Genomic DNA, 24,047 nt, shown 5'->3' on the forward strand with positions numbered 1-24,047 from the left:
AATAAAATCTGTATGTGAGCTTGTATCTATAGACGCGTATGTATATATATATATATATATATATATATATATTCCTTTCGTGTTGTAAAACGTTGAAACTTGAAACGCTTTTCGGGGCCTCAGGCTATTATTCTCGAGGAATGGAGATTGCATTAATATTAAGCCGCGATCTCGAGGGAGACATTTTTACAAGGCAACGGGGTTAACGGCATAAAATTGTGCTTATAGCTTGAGTCTGCTTTTTTTTTTTTTTTTAGATTTTCGTATGTTTTTTACATAATCACTGTTATTCGTCGAGGGCGATTCCAATAAGCTCTTCTTTTATGAGCTTCTTGGGTGTCGTATAGGAGCAGCCATTCAATATCGTTCCGTGCGAGGTATTAACGAGCTTCTAAAGTACACATTGTTCTGCGGAGAACACGGCAGCTTCCGTCTTGGAGCGCAGTATTGCAAGAAACGAGAGCTGTTGATACCATTCCGAGAGTTGCTTGAGTAAATATTGTTGGTTCCTGGGATCGTAGCGCAAATTGTAAGATGACGAAAGGAGGCTAAACAACAAGAACAACAACAACAACAACAAGAAAAAAAAAAAGAAAAAGAAAAGAGCGCGAAGGCAACGGAAGGCCTTCTTCTAGCTTTCGTTTTGTTTCGAATTTGCCGGAAGAGTAAATCGATGCGTGATGGAAAAACAAGGCATTGTGAATGCAAAGAGTGCGGAGGCATGTACAGCTCCGGTCAAACTTAATAATAACACTGCAAAAAATGCGGTCTCGTTCCCGAGCGCGACGACAGCAAACTTTGAGGCCATGAGGAAATCTTAATGGAACAAAATTATTCTGTTAGTTTAACGCAAGGATTTTGTTCAGGTAACATTTCCCCAGTGCCCCAAAGAATTCTGTTATAGCGCTGGGAAAATGAGACGGAATTGTTCCCGGTGTTATTATTATGGTTGACTGGAGCTGTACCAGCGGGATCCATCAACCGGCACTTTGAACCCGTCACGCAGTAAAACTCGGCATTTTTCCTTCGTTCCCTTGTTTTCCATTATTGAGATGTGCGATGAGATGTCGCTCTTTAACGACACAGTTAAGTTTGTTCTGCATACCAACGCAACAGCGTTATGGATGCAATTTGAGTATGGTTCCGCCATGGCTTTAAGGAAATGAACCAGCAAGTAGGTTCAAGAAAATGACTAGTATTCTTTTTTGCGATAAGCCAGCTCATGCAACGAAAATCAACCCACTTCCATGAAGGTGTACAACCCTAACTTGATCAGTTTCTTCGGAAACGGCGTGATGTTCCTAGTAATGTTCTGTAATTTCGATGAATTGCTTTAGGAAACTCACTAAAGTGTGTAACCTGTAGATCTAAAGTGTGTAACCACATTTTCAGTCAGATTTTTGTCCGCTTTAACGCAATCCTCGCTGTTCATGAGCGCGGTATTTCGGTTGAAAAATAAAATGAATGATGATAAGGACAAAAAAAGAAGAGAGATAGAGAGTGGGTGGACGTCATTTTTATGCCAAAACTGACTTGCCACCAACGATGTGTCCTTTACGTTTCTGTCTACTATTTAGGTGCCTGGCCAAGTATACCTTCCTAAAACGATAAAGCGGAGTCGTATTCGCCTTTGCAAAATCAGACGAATTAATTAACTGTGTTTTTAGTAAAGACAACACGGGACGAATCAGCACGATCGGACATTGGGCTGAGTTCAGTGTTTGAAAGAATAAGGAGTAGGTAGTGCCACAAATGTCACAATCCACACTGGCAATTTCTTGTTAACGTGTGCCACTTACTGTTTCCTTTTTTACTTGTTCGTGTAATGATGAAAAGAAGTACGCTATGAGTAGTAGGCTGATAAAATACGTACCAGCTCCACTATAGGTCACATTTTTGTATGTTCTAAGCGAGCTTAAATAGCCAATCTTCGTGCCCACTATCCTCCACCTCCTCCAGGTTCCTTCATTCCCACTTTTCGTCCTTTTTTCCAGCTGTTTCCCAATATACTTTTCATTCTCGACATCCGCTGATTACATCCTCTCAGCAGTTGTGACCATCAACCGAGCAGTGGCAGTATGCCACAAGTGAAGAGGGAATGCGACTTCTTTAACTTCCTCAAAGGCGGGCGCGGTACGCTTCACTGCGCTTAATCGTTAACTCGGCGTTCGCTCATTCCTTCATTGAAAGTGAAAAATCAGAAAGAAAAAAAAAGGAACAGCGCCCTCGTAAAGACTACGTCGCCATCGTCAAAGGCTCATTAAATGAGTAGTCCTTCGTTCCTAATGGCTACGGGTTCCAGGGTACGATGATGTAAAAAGGAGTACCACGCAGTTGTGCGCGCTCGAGCTGCTTTTGCATGAGAATGCGATACCGACATTTTCCTGGTTCAAATGAGAGGGATGTCTCGGCTAATGGTTCTGAGAGTTCGCGTTTGTTTCTGAGGGCGTCAAAGTTGGGGATCGTTGGGGGGACGTCAAAGTTCCTGATGGTGGAGATCCGTGCACCCAGATCCTTGAACTTCTCTTGCAGTGCCCTCGAGCGTTCAAATAACGTTACGCCGTGCGTCCTGTGCCGATAAAAAAAAAGAAGAAAAAAGAAAAAGAAATAAGGGGAAAATATGTTCAGAATTGTCTGTTGGGTTGATTGTACAACTACCAATTAACAGCATTAGGTGTAGCGCGTGACTTGTTTGAGAATCGCTCCTGACAATGTGTATATTTTCCCGGCTGCGTTGCAGGCCTCCGGTGTTGCGTATAATGCAGATGTTCGAGCTGAGTTTTCTTCGGCCATTCTAGTGTTCTACTCTGCGCTTGTCTCACTCGCTTTTGCGTTGTTTTCTTTCTTCTCTTTTTTCAGTCTAGATAATTCATGTCTGCAGCATCCCCCCCCCCCCCCGTCTTCTTCATCTTCCGTCGCCCCCATGCGTGAACCTGGCGGATGAACATGAAATTGATAGCTGGACACCTAATCCAAAGAGCGCATTGCTGCACTGCTCCGCACAAAAACATATCTAAACCGAAACCGATTAATTACCCGAAAAATTCACTAAGTGTCGACGCGGTTTTTGCTTTAAATATTTTCAGCTGAAGGTCCGGAAGCGTGCGAAGTAAAATTTAAAAGTTTGGATGTTTATTTATATAGTGAGCGTGTGCAAATGAACCACTCACTACTCAGTTCATGACCGATGTCCCAAGAATCTTTACCAAAAAGAAAGTTCTGCGATGGCGTCACCTGTGAAGGAATTATTAAACCGAGGGACCTTCGTTAGGCACCAGGTGTATTCGAACGTTCTGTGGGCGGTAGTTTTTGAGTGACGAAGCAAATGTGGACGAAAGTACGACGGCGTTACTACAATTACATGGTACAGTCACTAACCCATCTTATATCATTTTCCTCCAAAATAAATAGATCCCCCCCCCGCCCCAATCTTATCTTGCAGACAGTTTGAGATTCTTTCCAATTTTACCTTGTTGCTTCTCTCGTTAGTTCCTCTGCCTTACCTGCAATAATACCGTCTACTAGATCATGAAGCTAACTCCCATGCCCTATAACTGCGCACTTTTGTCATCTTGGCGTAACACAGCAACATATTTCACCTAAAAGCCGTAACTTGTACATCAGCCCCCTCTCTATTATCTTCCCGGAATTGCAGATAGAATACAGTAGGAGAAAGACACACCGCCAGAAGAAATGTACGTAGGAACGTACCGTACTACATTCCTTTAATTAGTTTAATGTCAAAAATAATGTCCAAGGTATTCGATACAAAAAGGCCAGTAGGCACCAATCTAAAATGGAGTAGGAGAAAAAAATCTGACGGAGCGACATCGGAAATTGAAACTGTCATTTGACTAAGCGCACATATTTCTTCGTGTCTTTCTTTTTTTTTATTTTTGCGCATACGTTGATAGCACGCACCGAGTGGAGTGTGTTCCGCATGCGAAATTGGCGCTCATTTTGGACTCTCGCTAAATGTACCCGATATAACCGGCCTCTGCCGAATATTTGCATAATAACGGTATTTCACTTTTTCTTTCTTTTTGTTTTCTGTTTTTTCTGATTGAGCGAGGCGTACATTCTTGGCTCTATGTATTTCAGGTTCTTCCCTAATACCTGCACTTGTCTATTTCTTCATATGGGGTGCCCATAAGACAAGATGAAAATATTTCCCTCGAGAGAGAGAGAGAGAGAGAGAGAAAAGCTTTTTTACTCGATGTAAGGTGTCAAAAAACTACGCCCTGTCCCCTGAGTATACGATGCGTTGTGTTTCGAGCTTCTCATGTTGTCTATTTCAGCTCGAGTATATACAAACCGTACAGAGAAGCCGGCCAAGAGGGATATTGCTATGTGGTCTGAGGAGAACAAACGAATGCGTGATGAAAAGGAAGCAAGGTTCTGCTCTGTGTCAGCCGACGTTCCGTGTTCCCTCTGGGTTTGTGGCGCAATAACGTCTGACTGCACGAAAGTGCTGTCTTTTTATCCTTTCTTTTTTGCTTCCTTCATTTTCTTTTTCTTTTTCTCTTTTTCTAGATGCGTTAGAGGGAGGGGCGGAATGAAGTACACAACTTTGTAGCGTCGTCATATTTCACACGGTAGAATAAGATGGTAATACGGCTTATTGCATTAGGAGTATTGAATCTTGCCTAGTCTTCGCCGCCAGGCAAGCGACGGCACCGCAGTCGTGCTCGGTATAAAAGCTGCACTTTTCAAACATGGGAAACTAGCGGAGGTGGAAATTACCCAACGAATGTTTAATGTGTAATACGACGGGATCACTTCTTGCTCTTCACGATTTGAAAGGTCAGGCGCCACGAGTTCGCACCAGTATATAGGTACCCGAAAAGAATGTGGCAGCCCAGGACAACTTTTCCGAAAAGGAACAGGTACTAGGAACATCAGCTACACTAATCAGCGTATTCTTCCTTACGTTTTCTTTTTTTTTTTTCAGTCGTTTCTGTCTTGTCACTCGGGAACTCATCTGGTTCCTTTATAACGTACATGATCTGGTAAATTAGCTTAACAAAAAAAAAAAAAATTTAGGCTTGGGAAGAAGTAACAGCGATAGCTGTATCCAGAGAGCGTGAGGCTGAAGTCGACCCACGCTCACGCTCAGGCTGATATGGCGCGTGATCGCTGTGCACCATGAGCGCGATACTGGATCGCACTCATCCTCGCGCCACTGTTTATCGCAATCGGAACGTCGAACGAATGAGTTGATCGCGCATGCAGCGATCATCATGAGGGTGATTGCATGAGTGCGATCACTATATCAGACAATGGCCGTTCATGTGATATCTAGGCATTATCGCACTCACGCGATCACCATGTAGTTGCGCTGTTGGCACATGGCACCCAGCAAAGGCATCGAGGGTGTGAATTTCCTCCTGTGGTGGTGGTGGTGATGGCGGTGGTGATGGTGAGAGGGCTGTCCGTTGTCGGCTTCTTGTGATTGTGCTTTCGGGCCAAAAATAGGCAAATCAAAGATCGCAATGGCAATAACAAGCTGTTCGAGCCAGGGTGTGTGTCCTTTGGGCACTGGTTGTGCAGGCAACAGGTGTTGCGCCACTGCTGCAGCGAATAATCATGTCTGATCGCGTTGACGAGCTCCACACCATGGGTGAGTTCGGTGTTCCCGATTGGCTGCGGTACCACATCAAATCTATCGGCAGCTCTAGTGACGGCGAGAAAACATTTATAATGTTTTATGATGATTATGATGCTATGCAAATATCGCCTCTTATATTTGAACTTGATGGGCAGGGGCACGTTGAGGGTAGACAGCAGTGAAGCAGAGCATCAACCATAGTATAAAACTAATCAGAATGGGAGTGAACACACGGGGTTGCGAACGCGCCCAGAAAGTGCGCGCTTCCCTATACTTTGCCCTTTTGCAGAATAACATGATCGCGGTGATGAGCACGATCACGCAATAATCGCACTCAGGGCAAACAGCCTGATCGCAATCACATTGTAATTCCCATGAGTGCCTGCAGAGGCGTGGCATCGTTATTGCAATACAGATATCACGAAATACAGATTACTCCCGTGAGCGCGATCGCGATCACCACAGGTTTTCCTGATGTTATTTCAACGCGCCGTGATCATCGCAAGGGCACTTCAATGACGATTGCAATCACAGCCACACTCATTGCTTTGGTGATCGTGATGGCGGTTATTGTGGGTTATCGCGATCATGCGTGATTTCGCCGAGGTCTGGCTGTATCGTGCACGCGCAATAAGGGCGAGATGAGGCTCACGGTTGTATTGCGCACGCACATGTAGACAAGTTTTTTTTTCGTACATATATATATATATATATATATATATATATATATATATATATATATATATATATATATATATATATATATATATATATATAGAAGTTCAAAAAAAGACGCGGAAACAGATTTTAGGGAAGTTAAAAACACTAGTTTATTACATGGGGAGACGTTAAAAAGTAAAATGGGCAAGGGGTCGACGTTTCGACAGTGGCACTGTCTTCGTCAGGACAAAACTTCGTGGCCGTTTGATAATCCTTTTACCTCACCCTATATATATATATATATATATACATATTATGAAAAAATAACGGAAAGATAGAACGGAAATGGCGTAAAGGTTTCCACACATTCTGCCGTGAGCTCCCTGGCCCACTGTTGGCGGTGTTGCGCGCGTGCGGGCGCCACGTCGGTGGTGCGAAACCACAGCCTATCGCAAACGTCACAAACATGTCCAAACTCCTTCTTCAAAGACTTCTCCGCGAAGTCCGCGTCGGCCAGTGCAAACTCCGACGGACGCCCACTCATTTCAGGTGCACAGGTGTGGTACAGCTTACGTCTCTTGACCTCACGTACCCTAACTTTCGGATTTTCTCGTCTTCGTCTCGTCGCAGCCGCTTTGCGTTCCCTCACTGCTGGGTCATGTTTTCGTGTGTGCAGGTAAGGAGTGTCTGGTAGCTTGTCCCCTCGGTGTGCTATACCATTTGCGTTCTACAGCGGCGTGCCGAGTCCTCCACTCCCTACCTGCAGGTGCCGTGCGCAGTCTTCATGGCCGCCACATAGCGTGTGATACACTGACGACGCTTTACTTGTACCCCGCACGGCAGCCGTTTTTTGTCAAGGACGTAACTTTTGTCAACGACGCAGCGTGACTCCTTACGTTCCTTCATGTGCTCTCCGATTTGCTGCTGCGCTAACCCATTGCGCGCCGAGCAAGAAGTCAGGACCTACGCCGTCTTTCACAAACAAGTTCCCTCATACAGCTATCGCTGTAAAATGTGATATTGGCCCAATCGTACGCTAACCTGTGCGAGCGCTAAGCGCACCGCATGTTTTCCTCAATCGCAAGTTTTTGGCGTGCTCGAAAAAACTAGAAGCAACATCATTTGCGAACGCGCCTCCGCCACATAAGTCGCTTCCGTCGTAATATTCCAGTAATGACAATTATAGCACGTAATGCAGTTTCTGGTGAACCGTCGTTAGAGATAGACGACGCAAAAATAATGAAAAGATCACTCCATTGTCAGCAGTGTAACATGGCTGATCATCACTGTTTCCGCTGTGACACTTGTCTTCCTGGAGTCCTCGCATCCGGGAAAATCGCGAAAACCAAATAAATTCGGGCTTGTGAGGCTTGTTCGCTGACACTTCGTCTGTACCACAGCAATCACGTCGTATTTTTTTCTATGTCTTTTTTTTTTTTTAAGGAAAGCATCGTCGTGGTCTCTTTGATATGATGCAGTCCCCTCAGGAAAGTTACTAAATCTTCGACATCACTAAGAAGTTGTGGACGCTAATAAACACATCCCAATTCACCTCACAAAACCCTGAGATCTACAAGTACCGGCCTACGGTCGCTCTGTAGTTACGTTTATATAGACGCGTGTCTCAAGCGACGTACCTTTTTTTTAACGAAAATAATATTTTTTGACGTTTGGAGGAGATGCTTTCATTCGTAGGGAGTAAGAGCATGCATGTACTTGTGCATGTATGAGGATGAAAAGAAAGAAATATGAAAACCTCTCAGTACGGTCACCACGTACTCATATCCCTGAACGCGCGCTGAATTTCTGAACGGAGAATTTTCTCTCTGGTATTCAGCGCACGGCAGGCCTATCATGCCGAGATATACTGTCTCGTAAAAGGGGCGACGTCTTCAGTATATGAACTTTGCAATTCGCACATTCTCTATGCATACAGACTGAAGAAAGCCGACCTCTTCCTTATTAGGGTGCATTCTCCTCTATAGCCTACGTATCCGCGATCTTGAATATATTGTATCACACGATAGGCAACTATCCGCATACCAAAGTAGGCAGTACCTTTGATATCTCTATACGCTGTGCGTCTCGATTATTCGGTTTCATATTCCGGGCCCCATGTTGGCCAATATCGGAGATGCCTATTGTGATCAAAAAAGTAAAAGAGCTCCCGTGTATTGTGCATAGAACATTCTTCATACGGGTTCAGCGGCCAAGCACTTCACTTGCACCATTATTTTATGCTCATCTTGGGCACGTACGATTGTATGGCTGTTTCTCCTTACTCTTTTGATCAGACAGATGTTCTAGTTTGGAACTGGAATATTGCGGAACTTGGGAACGACAACAAGGCGCATTAAACGCGCAATTTAGCGCGTTGCATTGCGTGGCCATTGTTACGTTACCAAGTGAAGATTGGCTCTGCTGACAGGCAGCGCAAAAAAGAAAAAATACAGAACGTTGACTCAACCTGGTGTCCGCTGTGCGAACTCCCCTTACTCGTAAATCTATTCCGAATTATAGGGCTCAAAATATGCACATAAAATAATGGAGGATTGCGAAATGCGCCGTTAGATGGACAATAAAGTATAATTAAAATGACAATTAGACAACCGTTCAGTCCTTGCCGTCTTGTTGCACGCGTGTAGGTTACCAGGTAATACGCACAGTTCAGTCGCGGACAGGCTGACCGTTTATCACACGTAGCCTTCTACGCTTGTGAGAAAACGCATGCAGTACAGTGGCGATGTACAAACGTATCGCATGTATGATATGTTTCGCAAATCTCCGATCTCACCGTCTGTTTCACATGGCTCCCCTCGTGGAATAGATCGTTCTGCTGGGTAAGTACAAATTGTCTATGATCAACTCAATTTATGCACAGCCGTGCCTCTCTGACATGTGCCATCTCCTCACTGTTGTTACGTGCAAGTTTCACAAATACCAGTACCTCTTCTGCATCTACAGGGTTATTCTAGCAAACGTTACACATTTCAATCTCACCATAAAAATAGAAGACTAGGTTTGGCCCATCCCAAACTTTGCAGACTGATAGCCATTTTTCTGAAGTTTCATTCGAATTTTTTGTAAGCGCTATAGTCATGTAGAAAGAAAATTAAAAATAAAGCAAAATCTCGCCCCATGCATTTTCAATGGCCTATCCCACACAAACACCGCCATTTTTTCTTGTGTCTGCTCCACGTTCACATCACTTCACACAGGTAGCGCTGCCTACAACGATCTGACGGGCCAATTCTGACGTTATGCACCAATCCTCATGTTCCAGTCTTGTTCCGTATGCTGCTGCCACCTGTGTGTGGTGAAATAAAAATGAAGCGCACACAACAGAAAATGTCGGCTTTTGAGTGAGATAGGCCATAGAAAATGCATAGAGTGAAATTTTGCTCGATTTTTAATTTTTCTTCTACAGGACCATAATGCCCACAAAAAATTCCAACAAAACTTCAGACAAATGGCTACGAGTCTGCAAAGTTTGGTGTTGGATAAACCCAGTATTCTATTTTTACGATGCGATCAAAATGTGTAACGTTTGTGAGACTAACCCTGTATTTGCGGCGGTCCTCCGATTTTCTTGTGGCTCATTTAGTCGAGTTGAGTATAGAAGTGGATCTTACCAATAATAAGTCACCTTGAACACAACGTGGCTTGAATTGTTGGAAGCAGAGCATGGTGCAACATGCATAGCCTTTCACCTCACCGTCTTGAGTTTAGTGCGTGGTCCATCGTGTTTTAAACAAATTCCTATCAATTACCGTCTTCTGATGACCTTTTGTTCTTTTCGCTTGCTCTTTTTTCTCCTCTTCCGTCTGAAATCTTGATGTCTGTTCTTCTTTCTACGCACGTTACATCAGACTATGTGACTGCTCTCAGGCAAATGGATTTCGTGCGCGTGGAAGAAGCTCAATTATTCAAGCGATGGCCACAAGCCTGTGCGCTAGTGTTGCTGCTCTGATGCGGGTACTTGATAATCATTAGCGGTAAACTAACGATGTAATGTCTTCTGAGTGACGGTCAACATCACAATAGGCAGCATTGTCATCGTGTAACGTGCAGTGATGCAAGGAAAGCAACACGCTTTCGTCTTCTTTTTTTTTTCTCTCTCTCTTTCTCTCATGCATAATGCTTTTAGTGTTGGTGCATGGGCGTTCAGGAGAATATTACATTTTCGAGAAACGGTAACTTTAGCAGACTTTCAGTGCAGTCCATTTGAGCTAAAATCTATTAAATGTGAAGTCAAATTAATGATTGAAACATGGTAGTTGTCGATAAACCCAGACTTCTCCTGCTCGTGTACTCCTGTCAACCTTCGTTAGTATAATGGACACGACCAGCCGGCATCACAGAGACCGGGACCCGCTGCAAGGATACGCAGTGGCCCCTCGTCGCTCAGACGCTGCACTTGAAGCATGATATTTATTTTTATATTGATTTATCGATATACCCTCAAGGCCGTGAGGCATTAGTGAGGGGAGTGGTAAGTAGATTACATAAAAAAGGAAGCAAACAGCGTTAGAAAAAACAAAAAAGCTACACGATTTCAACATGAAAATACATACATGAAAGTATAGTGCATATAAAACAGGTGCGTCGTTAGAAACGGGCGACTTAAACGTGAAAGTAGTCACATAGGCACTTCTTGAACTCTTTGATATCGATGGTCGATGCGATGGATCCAGGAAGATGGTTCCACTCTGACGATGTTCGGGGTAAAAATGGATCATGAAACGACCTTGTTAAGCGTGAAGGAACTCCTACTTTTTGCCCATGATCCATGCGGGAGCCGAGACGAATTACTTTTCGCCGGAGGGAAAGTTCAGGAAGCTTAGGCTATGTCTCATGGATGTAACACTGGCAGTGCGGTTGTAAAAGGCTGATACTCCGCCGTAACCTCGATGACTCAGCGCGCGCAACGAAGATTACTGCCGTCGGCTACCGTCGGAATGACTCGAGCGGCAGAGATCATGCAGAGTCAATAAGCTCCTGTGGCACGAGCGCACTGCACGACGTTGGTCCACACGAGCGGCTCTACTTTGTGTAGATTCGATCAAGTCTGAAAATGAGTTGTGGCCGGACTCCCATACGGAAGCTGCATATTCCAACTTGGTTATTACTACCGACTTCGTAAACTAAAGTTTTAACATTAACCGGGGTAAATGTAAAGTTTCGGTGTATGTAACCTAGAGTGCGGAACGCGTTGTTAGTACATATTGTCACGAAGCGAAATGGGTCGGCGAGTCGTCGAATAAACAGCGAACGGTTTATTAGACTACTTGGTAGCAAAACACAAGAGTGATAGCTCTCTCAACACAACTGAGTCCAAAGAATGAATGCTCCAGCTTGGAGCGCACAAGCATTTAAGCGTCGCGCCGAAAAGTCTAGGAACAGCACGTGCGTTTGCCAGAGAGCAGGCGATGTGTCTGGAAGCTTCTTGCTTCTTCTTCAGCATGCGCCGGGATGAGACGTACCGTTTCGTGCCTGCCCTGGAAGTTTCGCGATGATGATTCGTGGCAATATTCAATATCAGTTCGCCATAACAAATTAGATTGGATGAAAACTCCGAGGTATTTATAGTTCGGCATGGATTCAAGTGGGACAGTGTTAATTGAGTACGTGGCATGCATTGTGTTAGAACTTGATGCAGTCATGGACTTGGATTTAGATAGGTTAAATTCTAAATGCCAAACCTTGCACTAGGTAGCGAGATTATTAAGTTTACATTTCTAATAATTCCCCATCGCGCATATCCGTCACTAGTGGGGCCAGCGAGCCACGAATGCTCATGTTTGCTATGCATTGCTGAACAGCCTTTCAGTCCGTGTATAAATAACCCAGGCCCGCCGACTTCCATGAGATACATTCAGCAGAAACGACAAAATGGCATAACGCTCTGCCGACGTTGATGAGATACGATTCGACAGACAGTATCCATGGAACACTGGGTCCGTGGGGATAACAAAAGCAGCCTATGTTTATTCCGAAGTAGTGGAACCATCAGTGATGAGCACTATGTGCTCAGCAATCTGCTGTGCATCATCTTCTGCTGCCATCTGTTTAAGATCTGATGCAGACACTTTCTCCCGTTTGACATTTATCTTAGGGACGGAAAATGAAAGCGATGGTATTGGAAAGCGACCACGAAGGTGTCGTAAGCCCTAAGTGCGGTTGGCCTTACTTTGAATGGAGGAACCTTCTGCTTTGTTTTCGCCATCCATTTCTACACATTACTTTGCTTCCCCTTTGCTTCCACTTTGCTTTTGCTATCGGTGGTGACCTCGATGATGAGTTATGAGGCGCAAATAATGATAAACAGTCTCCTTCCACCGCGGTACTTCTATACAGGTTCTTCGCACACTTCGGCTATCGCCATCCGCGTTTCCGCGGCTGTATAAGGCATGCCCATACAAGATGATGATGAAGACGCTCTTGCGGATGTGAAATTCCATAGCCAGCCACAAGGGATTTCTGCTTGGAACGTCAGCTTGCGAAACATGTGCAGAACCTGAGCATGGCTAACGACGTGACGCACTTGAGGTGCAGAAATACTGCTATTACGGTTGTACCTCTGGCTCTTTGCCTGCTGCAAAGTGTGACGTGGTCAAGAAAGGAACCAATAGGTCACCGGTAATTTCGTGCGGAAATGACGTCAGTGTCCTCGCTTCCGTGTCAAGCGTATCGCAGGTTCCGGTAGGCAAGGTGCCTTGTGATCACTGCTTGTTTAAAACTGGTTCCTCGGTCGCTTCTGAAGCAGTATGGGTGGCTGTTGCGCTGTTGTGAAGGGCTGACTATTCCCTTCAGGACTACAATGCCAGGTATTCGCACAGCGACGGTAATGCTGCGTACTTCTCCTACATGTGAATGTATGGAAGAATGTGGAACCCACAACATCAAAAACGAATTTTTGACATTTTGATTTTAACACATTTTTTTTATTTTCAGCTGGAGCTGAAAATCGCTGCTTACAAACGTGACACACGACTGAAGTTTGCTTGTTGCAGCCGTTATACTCAATGTTGCATTACGTGCGTGCTTGCCGTCGGTAAATTAGTTTATGTGTACACACACAGAAAAACGCAGTCTATTAGTCAGGTTCTGACAGTAGCGCTTTATCGCTTTCTAAAGATGTTTCGAGAGATTCCACATCCAGCACCCATAGCGTGCGTCGTCTGCTACCGCAGACACGGACGTCGAGAAAGTACCGGTCACCTATTGAGCCGCGATGACGACGTAATCCTATCATTTCTTTAGGGAAGACCTGATGTCCTTCGAGCTACCATTCTAGCCTATGGACAACCATACGTTCGATAATTCTTCCAAGATAACTTGTCAGGCTAACTGAACGAAATGATAAGATATAAGAGGGATGTTTTATTAGGCATTAATAAAGAAACTACCAAGGCTTCTTTTCAGCTCTTGGGCACCTTTCTCTTTCTCCGTGACATGTTGCATGCATAAAGCCAGCAAGATATACTGCTGTCGCCAAGATTTCGTATGACTCGATAAGTGATTGCGTGTTGATGTGCCGAGGACGATTGAGCCCGTGGTAGGTACAGTGCGGCTTAGAATCCAGCCAATGAAAAATCAATATTCGTCTCTCGATATGCCATCAGCTCCATTCTTGTTATCACCTCTTGAATCCGAGGAGTATGCGATTGAAATAGGTCAGTGCCTGCAGCCTGAGAGTTTGGCGATCGTTTTGGTAAGCCCTGTTGTATCACAGTGTTTTGAACTGTCCCCTAAATATAGTGTGCACAAATAATGCAGTGACGCAGTTCTCATTCAAGACGTCCTGGAGTAGCCAGTCCAGACCGGTTTGGGGCTAACATATCCATTTTTATTTCTTTAGATAAACGATACCCCCCCCCCCACCCCCAACCAGCCAACCAACCAACCAACCATTCAATCAATCAGATTCAAGACTCACAAAATACGTTCTAGGTAATTGTCAAAGAAAGAGCTTCGGGAAAAGAGTCATCGTTATTTCGAACAGATAGACCCATTTTTTGCCTGTTAGATAGTTAATTAGCCTGATTGGATTTGCATCTAGGTTTCAACGTATATCTGTCACATGAACTATAAATATTCAGATGGTTGCTTCCTCTCCCGGCCATTGCAGTAGTCCACGATGAAGTCCAGAAAATGGTGTTTTCTCTCTCTCTCTATCTCTCTTTCTCTCTCTCCCTCTCTCTTTACCAAAGCGTTACGTAAAACAAGCGGAAAGACCGTATTTGCGGCTTGCGTGCAAACAAAACATAATAGGTAGGAAGTCGTAATGTTTTGGGCGCTTATCTGTAGTTTCGAGAGCTTCCAGTAAAGCCATCGGTGCAATAACGGTCAGGATGACTGCTATCAAGTCGCAGTGCTTCGAAAGCAAACCGATGAAAGCGGTCGTTCTGCAGCTCGTCTTTTTCAGGAGTGAATGGCTTGCCTTGACTTAAATGGTTACGACTGTAGCAATAAATGTGCCCGCAAGTTTTAGATGGCTTTTAAAAGTTCCTCTCATTACGTGTTATAGTTTCGCAGTGATTGAGAGGGGGAAAATGTTGTTTGCGATCTAGTGTCGAATTTGAGCGAAAGCTATACTGTTTACGGAGGCATTAACAGAGCTTCACTTTTCAATTGTAGCTCTTTAATGACAACCTAACTGGCAATAGAAAAGCATTGTTGCCAGTGTGCGATTGTAATTGACAGAATACGTGTTGCGCGTACACATGCAGAGTCGATTATACGTATAAATATCGTCGCCGAAGACCCGGCACTGCCCGGATTCAACCAGCAAGGTGTTGAGATGATCAGTGATTAGAGTACACGATTAAGGAACACTAACGAGCCCCCCTCCCCCTCAACAGGAAAACCAAATGTGCGAAATTTGAAATGTGCCACGTGACGTTTATCTCGTCCCTCTGCTATATTTTAACGGCCAGCACATGGACCCATCTAGCCTACGAGGATGTTCACATATTCGGTTTTTACAGCGATAGAAGGAACTTTCTCCCACGGACGGAGCGGCTCCTGACGTGAGAGAAATTACGGGCCCCGCGGATGGTTCCGGATGAGTCCTGCCCGGGCCCCCTCCTCATGTCTCCTTGTGCTAGCAACAGTCGTACTTTAGGTCGGGCCCCCGGGCTCCGTCCCTCTCACCGGCCCTGCGTGTGCGTGCTGAACAGAACCGTGAGTCACATCTAGCCCTTATTGCGCGTGGCCGATAGATTCAGCTATCGCTGTCACTTCTTCGCACGTGGCTGCGTCATTTTTTGCGAGTCCTCGGTACGCAAGAATCGCGGCGTGGTTTGTCTGTAGCCACCGCGCAGTGCGCATGCGCGGTGAGTGGAGAGGGAAGGAGAAAAGGATGGAGAGGGCAACGGCGACGCGGGGCGCGGGTAACCGGCAGTGCAGGCAGGCCCCGGCAGCTCCCGTCTTCGCGGCTCTAAAAAAAATGTTTTCACGTCATAACCACGTGGTATTACTGCGCCAGACATCATAGCTGATACCCAATGACCGAAGGACATTGCGCGCACCGCGATTGGCTGGCGAAGTTTAGAAATAGCATTCTTTCGCCTTCAGCCGGTCTGACAGGCGATTATGAGAAGAGAAGAGTCGCAGTGTCTCGACAATGTCGGTTGATAGCACCGTATGAACGTATTGTTCAAAGAGAAGAGTGTTCGCGGATTTGTTCGTGTTTCAAAGTGACTCTGCGCGTGTTGTGATGTTTCCCGACACAAACATCCTACGAACAGTCTCTCCGGTTCAAAACTGGAATGCAGCTGACGCCTGAGGGCTAGCTCTCACTTGGTGACGCCCGACGCGACGTCGCGAGCGGGTGGCGGAACTAGAGGCGTATTTCCACCGCCCGTCAGAGCGCACGATTTTCATGTTCCCATCACAGTGGCATTCCGTCGTCTAAAGAAGACGAAAAATCAGGAGGCGTGGCCTTTTGCCACCTTATTGGTCGCCAGTAGTCGGTCGGCAGCTCTCGCCGACGTCGTGAAAGAAGTTCGGCATGGCAATTTTTTTGGCACGACGTCTCTCCTGTCCCAACGCCGGACAACAGGAACAACGGAGACAGCATTCGGTGTCGGTGGGACACAAGCATGTCCCGTTTCGTTGTAACCTTTGATACACTAGAAGCAACGAAAGAAGATGCTCACCGTAAAATCGCATGTACTCATGTGAGCGTTGCTCGCTTCTAGGAGCAGACTGTGTGTGTTTTAAGAGTTCGAGCTTGGTTTGATTGGGGTCTGTCAACGAACGCAACTCTTTGGGCTCTGTACGCACGGTGAATATTTCTGTCAGACTTTTGAGCCAGGACGATGCACAAATGTGTATTTTGTCCAAAATTTTTCTTAGTTGTTTTGGAAGACGGAATAACCGGTGTCGGGCATGGAAACCAGTAAAAGTCTATGGTAGCCAGGTCCGGCCGAAAGGCGAGCCAAACTGAGAGACCCCTGATTGGCTGAATGGTAGGCACCATATTCATTTTCATTGGTTGCATTCCCGCTGTTGCCTGAATTATCTCAAACTATGGGCTCTATGGGGAGCTGTGGGGGCCTGGTGCAGGTGCAGCTGTGGTGGTCGTCAGGTTCAGGCGTGTCTGCGTGGGCGCACCATGGGTTATGAAAGCTGTGCGGAGGGGCGGCGGCGAAAGAAGGCTGACTGTGAGACGGCGCCGCCAAGCTGAATCGGAGGAAGCCCGTAAGGCTGAGGACGCTGTATTGCGTTAGCGTTGTGTAGGGTCGTGCGAAGGGTTGTGTAGCGTTGTGAAGGGGTGTTCCGAAAGGGTTCAATTTTTAATTCCAATCTATTTCTGTCGGATCCACCAATGGATCGGCCTTGTTTTTTTCTTTTTTACGGACCGTATGTCCGACCGGAGAAACTCAGCGTATGGCCTGTTTCCGGGGAAAACACATGCTGATGGGCGGGTGCAGACGGAGTGTAAACAGACACTCGTTCACACGCACGTGTCGGTTTTTCACGGACGCAAAAAACGTCTCGTTCGTATGAGTCCGGCATAAGATCGATGTTTGAGAAATTGTATAATCTAATTTAAAAAACAATCTTAATAGAAAATCTATCACAACTTTCGCAATACGACGGCGAACTAAATCCTGATGGTTTCGCCCTTGTGTACTGCGTCATTTTTCTGAAAAAGCAAGTGCCCCATTCTAAACAATGAAAGCGCGTTCTTTGAAACAAAGGTCGTTCGATTTGACACAATGTGAAAGGAGTGCAAAGCCGTCTTGACATTCGTTGTAATAAATGACACTCTTCTTTTCACTGTGTGTGCCTTCCGAAGCCTGCTAGTCTTAACAGTTACTTGCACGCATAGAACCCACCAGAAATCGCAAATGTTCCGGGTGTAAGTTATGATTAAAGGCTGGCGGAAAGATACATTTTTCGCATTCCTCACTTATCTCACGTTTCCTGAATGACAGATGGTTCGGAGTTACGAGCATGCTGATACCCAGGAAAACGGTTTCGTGGACGCGTACAGAAAGTATATTATAACCGTATAACAGTATATTGGTGCAAATGCATCTATACGGCTTGATTTGAAGGCTTGGCTCGTCTGGATATCCGACCTATTCGTATCGTAAAAATTTCGGGTCGTTCCTCAGTTGGGACCACCATGTTTATTTTTCTGCCAGACTAGCTGTGATCGTACTTTGCTTGTGCGGTGATGCTGATGTGATATTTTAGTTATATTGAGGCGTATACCCTGTTTTGCCTCTCTAAGCATATCTCACATATGTATATATGCACATTTGCATATTTTTCTACATCGGCGTCAGCATCTGGAGTTAAGGCAGCTAAAAGTAACTCAAATAGAAGCAAATTGCAATCACAATTAGACCTCACTCGATATTTTTGTTTTTCAACTAACCAACCTAAAATAAGACCGGAAGAAGCATAAACGCACATTGCCAAAATTTTGTGACATATAGCTATTTACCCCGACCCCAAGTGACGGTGATGATGTTGAAAAATATGCAGATATGCATATATGGCATGAACTTAGGGACTAGGCTGGCTAGTTAAGCATTAAAATCATGATCCCCTCTATCATATCAAAGAAGCAGTGGCTTTTGGCTGTGGCAAAGTTATACTTAGTTCGACTTAGCCGTGACCCACTTCCCCATCTTTTCTTATATCCATCATCACCACCATCATCAAAGTTATACCACAAACGCCATGCGTGTTTCCAGCACGAGGAACTTTAAGAAGAACAATTACCTTAGCTTATCACAATCGAGCTCGACACCCCCGAGATTAAATAATGACACTTGAAGAAACCCTCGAGAATTGTCCTCCCACCCTCCTTTGCGGATTCTGTAAGAGAATGAGTGAATTACGAGTGAGGTATGCGCCACCCCGTGACGCAGTGGGACCCGATGGCAGTGCAGATCGATACGCTCGCTGAAGCTCCTCTCTACGCTGTTGCTGCATCACACCAGACATGTTAAATCCCGACCGCAAGTAGTGCAGCGGACTACCAATCTAGCACCAATCGGCAGACGGTAGAATGTTCAAAGCAAAAAGTAGTAAACCATTTTGCATGGTAGTACTGCTGTTAATGATTTAGCAGCCTTTATCGCAATCGTAATGACCACTTCATTGCCCCTTTATGAAAACATATGAGAGGATGTTGTTCAGCGTGACGCCAAATCCATAGTCGATCTCTCCCTACCCACCAATGAAAGTCAGTCATAGAGCCACCATCATCCCAGGTGTACTCCCACAAATGTGGCCACAAATTCGTTCCGCTAATCATCCACTCCGTATTCTTTGCTCGCACTTTGCGCCTTCTGTTATTTTTTTCGAAGACAAGTCAATGGCAACGGGTCCCTCCTGTAATCAAAGTGTGCCGAAAGGGCAGACGCATTAAGCAGTCGTGTTCACCGCGTGGAGAATCTTCACCCAAGTGTCCTTAGAGGTTGATCGAACGCCGCCTTTTTTTTTCTCTCGTCCGAAGAACCCCTTTCGACGTTGGGTTATACACAGGAATGCACTTCGCAATAGGGAAGCGCTTGTACCATTAGGGAACGCCTGCTAATTGCGCAAACCCGCTTTGCTCTCTGACTGGTGCTCGTTTTATATGTGAACATCGCGTGCAAGGCCTGCATGCGTTACGCAATGAGAGGATGCAGGTCTGGAGTAGGAACGGGGATGTGATTTGCCGTTCGTTAGAGAACAGGCCCGGAGCATGTATCGTGTGATTTAGATTGGTGTACGCAGGAGAAGCTTTGCTGGTTGGGGATGGGTGGTCGGAACGATATGTGGAAGATGTGGAATTGGAAGGCACCTGGGGCCCTATCCTGCACAAGATTTCTGCACATGCTGATGTGTGCGAGAAATGTTTAAAACAGGGATGTGCGAAAACGAGCGTAGTGCTGGTGCGTGGAGGACATTCTTACGTTGACTTCCCAGCTCTTCTTCACACACGTTGTCTCCAAAGGAACAGATATAGGAACATGGGAAGGAAAGTAGCCGAAGCTCTTTGGCCGCACGTAGAACATGTGTTTATCAGTCCCAAACGTCGTCACACCAGCACTGGGCAGCTGTTTCGGTCTTATTGGGTCATCGTCAGCAGTGCGCAGGTAGGCGACGTTTGAGCGAGTGGTGTCGGAAGGTCACGTGGTACGTGATGTCCTCCGGTCAGAGTGAGAGTCTCACCCGTGAAAGCCCAGTGGAAAGCCAGTGAAGTATTAAGGGAAGAAAAGTAGCCGAAGCTCTTTGGCGGTCCAGTGCTGGTGTGGCGACATTTGGGACTTATAAACACAAGTTCCAAACGCGTGGCTACCCCAAACCACTTAGGCACAGTTCCCTCCTGTTGTTGTCCGTATTTCCTTTATTTGTCCGTACCTCATGAAAGAAGGCTGCTCCTAAACTGGCTCGGCGGCTCACTCCGTGTAAATGGAATCAAGGAAAGGGTCATGTTTGTGAGATGTACTTGATCGTAAACAACTGGGTCTGGGGCTTCCGAAGGAGCTCTACAACTTGTAATACATCTCCAGGCTTTAAGATTGTTCTTTTATGAATCCCACAATGAATCTGTGTTCTGTCGGATGTTGAATGAATCTATTGAATAAAAAGTAACAAAAATACTTAGAGGCAATGGAAAACGGACACTGACTTTTGCGACACGATTTATAACAATTTGCAACCGAATTCCTGCGCGTACCATGCATCAATTGTTTTTTAGAGACTGTTCCAAGCTACGTAGGACACCCCGTATGTAGTAGATACGCGATTGTGTAATGCTGCACATAGTTTTGCAACTCAGCTAATCAGCGTTCATCGTGTGGAGCAATTAATAATTGAAACACTGTACGGTGATAAGAGCATCTGGTGACTTTCCAGAATTGAAGAATCATAGCTTTCTATTTTCTTTCCTTGCAGTGATTCAACAACCGTACGAGGTGCGCGTCTACGATGACTTCGTTGTCCGAACAAACACCGGAGTGCTGCGGTGCCACGTACCCAATTACGCCAAGGAGTACGTAGCCGTTACCTCCTGGGTACGAAGCGATGGGCTCATCATATCCGTGCAAGCTATTCCAGGTATACTTCATATGGCTGTAGTACGTACCTTCATTGAAATTGAATGTTCGTTTCTTCGTAGATGAGAACTCAAAGTACGTGGCCTTTTCAACCGGAGAGCTTCATGTCCGACGTGCTGGCCCTGAGGACAGCCGCCACTCCTTCCAGTGTCAGACCAAAGACACACTGAGCGGCACGACGACGAAGAGTACTACGACGGGAAAACTTGTCATTACCGGTAGGGCAGTGCATACTTTCTTATTTCTTCCGAGAACCACATTGTTACGTTGATATACCGACATTGCTTCTTTCTTGTTTGCCTATCTCTTCTGTTGGTATTTGCGCGCGGTTCCCACTTGGCAGCGCCCTATATTGCACGCGAAGATTACTTCGTTTACACGTGCACCAATCATTTCAACCAACTCGACGCAACTCGAGAGTTGGTGGGAGTCGGCCGACACGACAAACCAGAACAAATTGGACCAGGAAGCTGCCGTTGGTCGAAAGAATCTCAGTTAAGTTGGCAGATTAAGTTTGACACATAAAATTATGAGTTAATACCGCGAGAAAAACGGCAAACGTTGTTGCTGTAGAATCATGAGCATCTTCTAGGGTATGGTTAGGAAGTAAATAGCTCAGCTGAATACAATAGCTTTTTTTTTTTTGCGTATTCGATATCTTCCCGTATTGCGGTGACAATGCTCAACCCACAGAAGGAAGATGTGGCAACCTGATAGGACCGTCTTATACCTTGCTAGTACATGCAAAGGACACATCGTCGAGATGATAAATATACGCCTACACAATCTATTTCATGAACTGTCCATAGAACCACACTCCAGTCTCCCACCGAAGGTGATCCATTGGAGCAGACAAGTGATCGGAAGCCAGGGCGCCCCCGTATTCTTGCCGTGCGAAGCGCAGGGTCACCCAACACCGGCGTACCGCTGGTACCGTAGCTACGCCGACCGCCTAAAGCCTCTGCTTCTGGGTCCAGCCGCTGCCGGTCCAGGAACACTCCTCGTAGGAGGGACCCTCGTGTTACGGCATGCTTCCGTCCAGGACTCTGCAACATATGTCTGCGTCGTGGCCAATTCTGCTGGAGAGGAAAAGAACGAAGTGCATTTGCTGGTTACAGGTAAGACCTCATCCCCGTCAGTTTTGTGGGAATTGCTCAAGAAGCGTGGAATAGCGCGTGCGTTCTTTTGTTCCGGCTTCAAAACGTAAGGTGCAAAGGCAAATAAAAGTCTACATAGGGACATACACTGTGCGCTTTGAAATCACTCTTAAACACATGAACAACTCCTTTCACTCCTACCGTTACTGAACAAGGCGTAATAAATGATGCGCCCGAGGTATCCTAGGGCACATTACTTTGCCAGTTTGATTTGTAGGGGATCTGGGCAAGATATACGAATGCACTCGAGAGACGGACGAAGAACTCATGTTTATTCGAGGTGGCAATAATGGGGCGTTACACTAGCAAGGCGTTACAGCAGTCACCCATGCCGCTACAGATCCTTTCAGATCTACCAGCTCTCTTGCTATTCTTTAATTTTCGTCCTTTAGTATATTTGCAGCTTAGGTGAGCGACATGCTACACGTGCAGTTGGCTAGGGCTGCGACTAATTTGGACATGCTGAGGTTCTGTAACGGGGACTTTGTATGAAGGTTTCGCGGAATAAAATATTCGGAAATGGTATGAAAATAAACCCATACGTTTGATGTAGGATACTCAACTAAAGAGCTACTGAAGGAAACCGGAACTCAACGGCAAGTCACGTGATGAACCCGTGACCCCTTTACCCCCGAAAATTTGAGGCAACCTTATTACTTGAACTGGTTGGTGTATAGATCTTAACAATTAAAAGCAGAGGTTAAAAAGAGCAGTGGGGATGTTTGTTCTGCGCTTACTCCGGTACTGGCTTATCGAGCATCGGTTCTATTAGCAATTATCCATCTCGTAGGTGCACTTCCCGAAAAACAACATATGAATTGCCTGTAGGCGATAGAACACCTTTCATCAAAGCTGCCATAATTAGGAGATGCGTCACACAACGATCAAAGCACCTTGTAGTAGGGGTCTACATATTAAGCCCATAAGCAGCAAGCCCATATGCTGGAGGAACCAATCAGCATTCTTGAACCCAGTTTACGCAAGAACCCACTGTTAATACACTAACCGTTCGGATCCGTGCAATAGCGCTGCTGATAATATACCTGTACGCTTTGTACGATACCTCCAAATTAAGGCTCCCGTTGGTTTCCTAGTGGTGCTCGTCAGCGGTGGAGGGCATTTACCCAACCGCATCTGGGAGGCCTTCCCGCGTCCATTTAGTTTGCCTAAGGATGCCTGGCTGGCCACTGACGCTGCTTCGCAGTCAAGTCTACACTAACAACGTTGCATATGCCTTAATTTTCATAGAGAAAGGTGCACACGCAGTAAGATGTGCAGCGGAGGACACTACGCATCCCTAGTAGAAAATTTCAAATCAATCATTGTACTGATGCTGTGATTTCGGAATGTCCAGTTTCCTTTATGAATGCATGCGTAATCGTGTACTTGAACAACAGCCCCTTTTTTCTTTCTTTCTTATCATTCTATTAAACGTATTTCACCCACAGATAATTCATATTAAACGCTACATCAAATTTGCATTTGTTTTCAACACCACTTCTTTGTTCAAATTTGTTTTTTTGATTATGGTCTTGGCAAAAGAAATAGGGAGAAAAAAAAGAAAAGAATTCTATATCGAAACCCTATGTAGCGTCATACTGATTTGACGAAGCGTGGCCGTAGCGTGGCCATCGGAGCGACGAAACACGTTAAATGACGGTAGCTTCGACTAGTAAATAGACGTTAGACCTAGATGCATTATGAGACAATAGTCACATACCTTAATGCGTCATCATTTTACAACATTTTACATCTTTTGTTGTGGAAGTGTGACCTGGAAGGTGGGAAGCCATTTGTCTACTCTACTCTGTCTGAATGCATGTGCACATTTTCTGGAACATTCATCGAACTGCACGAACACGTCATTTATCCTGCCATACATGGGTCTCTTCGCCAGTGATATGAAATGCCTCATTCGTCACGCAGCAAAGCATTTCATGCATCTTCTAGGCTGCGCTACATAATGTTGACAGTTGCGACGCGATACACAAAAGACGAGACAGACGATGTCTCACGGTAGGATCCGACGCATGCGATACATTTACTATC

The 24,047-nt window shown here is 45.6% G+C and overlaps 1 protein-coding gene across 1 annotated transcript in view; it reads left to right on the forward strand.

Moving 5' to 3' along the window:
* The window catches only part of LOC135393791 (cell adhesion molecule Dscam1-like), a 384,001-nt gene that overhangs the window by 261,160 nt on the left and 98,794 nt on the right, over positions 1–24,047 (forward strand). Inside the window, exons 6-8 of the mRNA XM_064624063.1 lie at positions 20,681–20,842; positions 20,904–21,059; positions 21,651–21,959. Coding sequence (XP_064480133.1) covers positions 20,681–20,842; positions 20,904–21,059; positions 21,651–21,959 — 627 coding nt within the window. The remainder of the gene's footprint in view (positions 1–20,680; positions 20,843–20,903; positions 21,060–21,650; positions 21,960–24,047) is intronic.

Source organism: Ornithodoros turicata, chromosome 5 (genome assembly GCF_037126465.1).
Source record: "Ornithodoros turicata isolate Travis chromosome 5, ASM3712646v1, whole genome shotgun sequence".
Classification (NCBI taxonomy): domain Eukaryota; kingdom Metazoa; phylum Arthropoda; class Arachnida; order Ixodida; family Argasidae; genus Ornithodoros; species Ornithodoros turicata.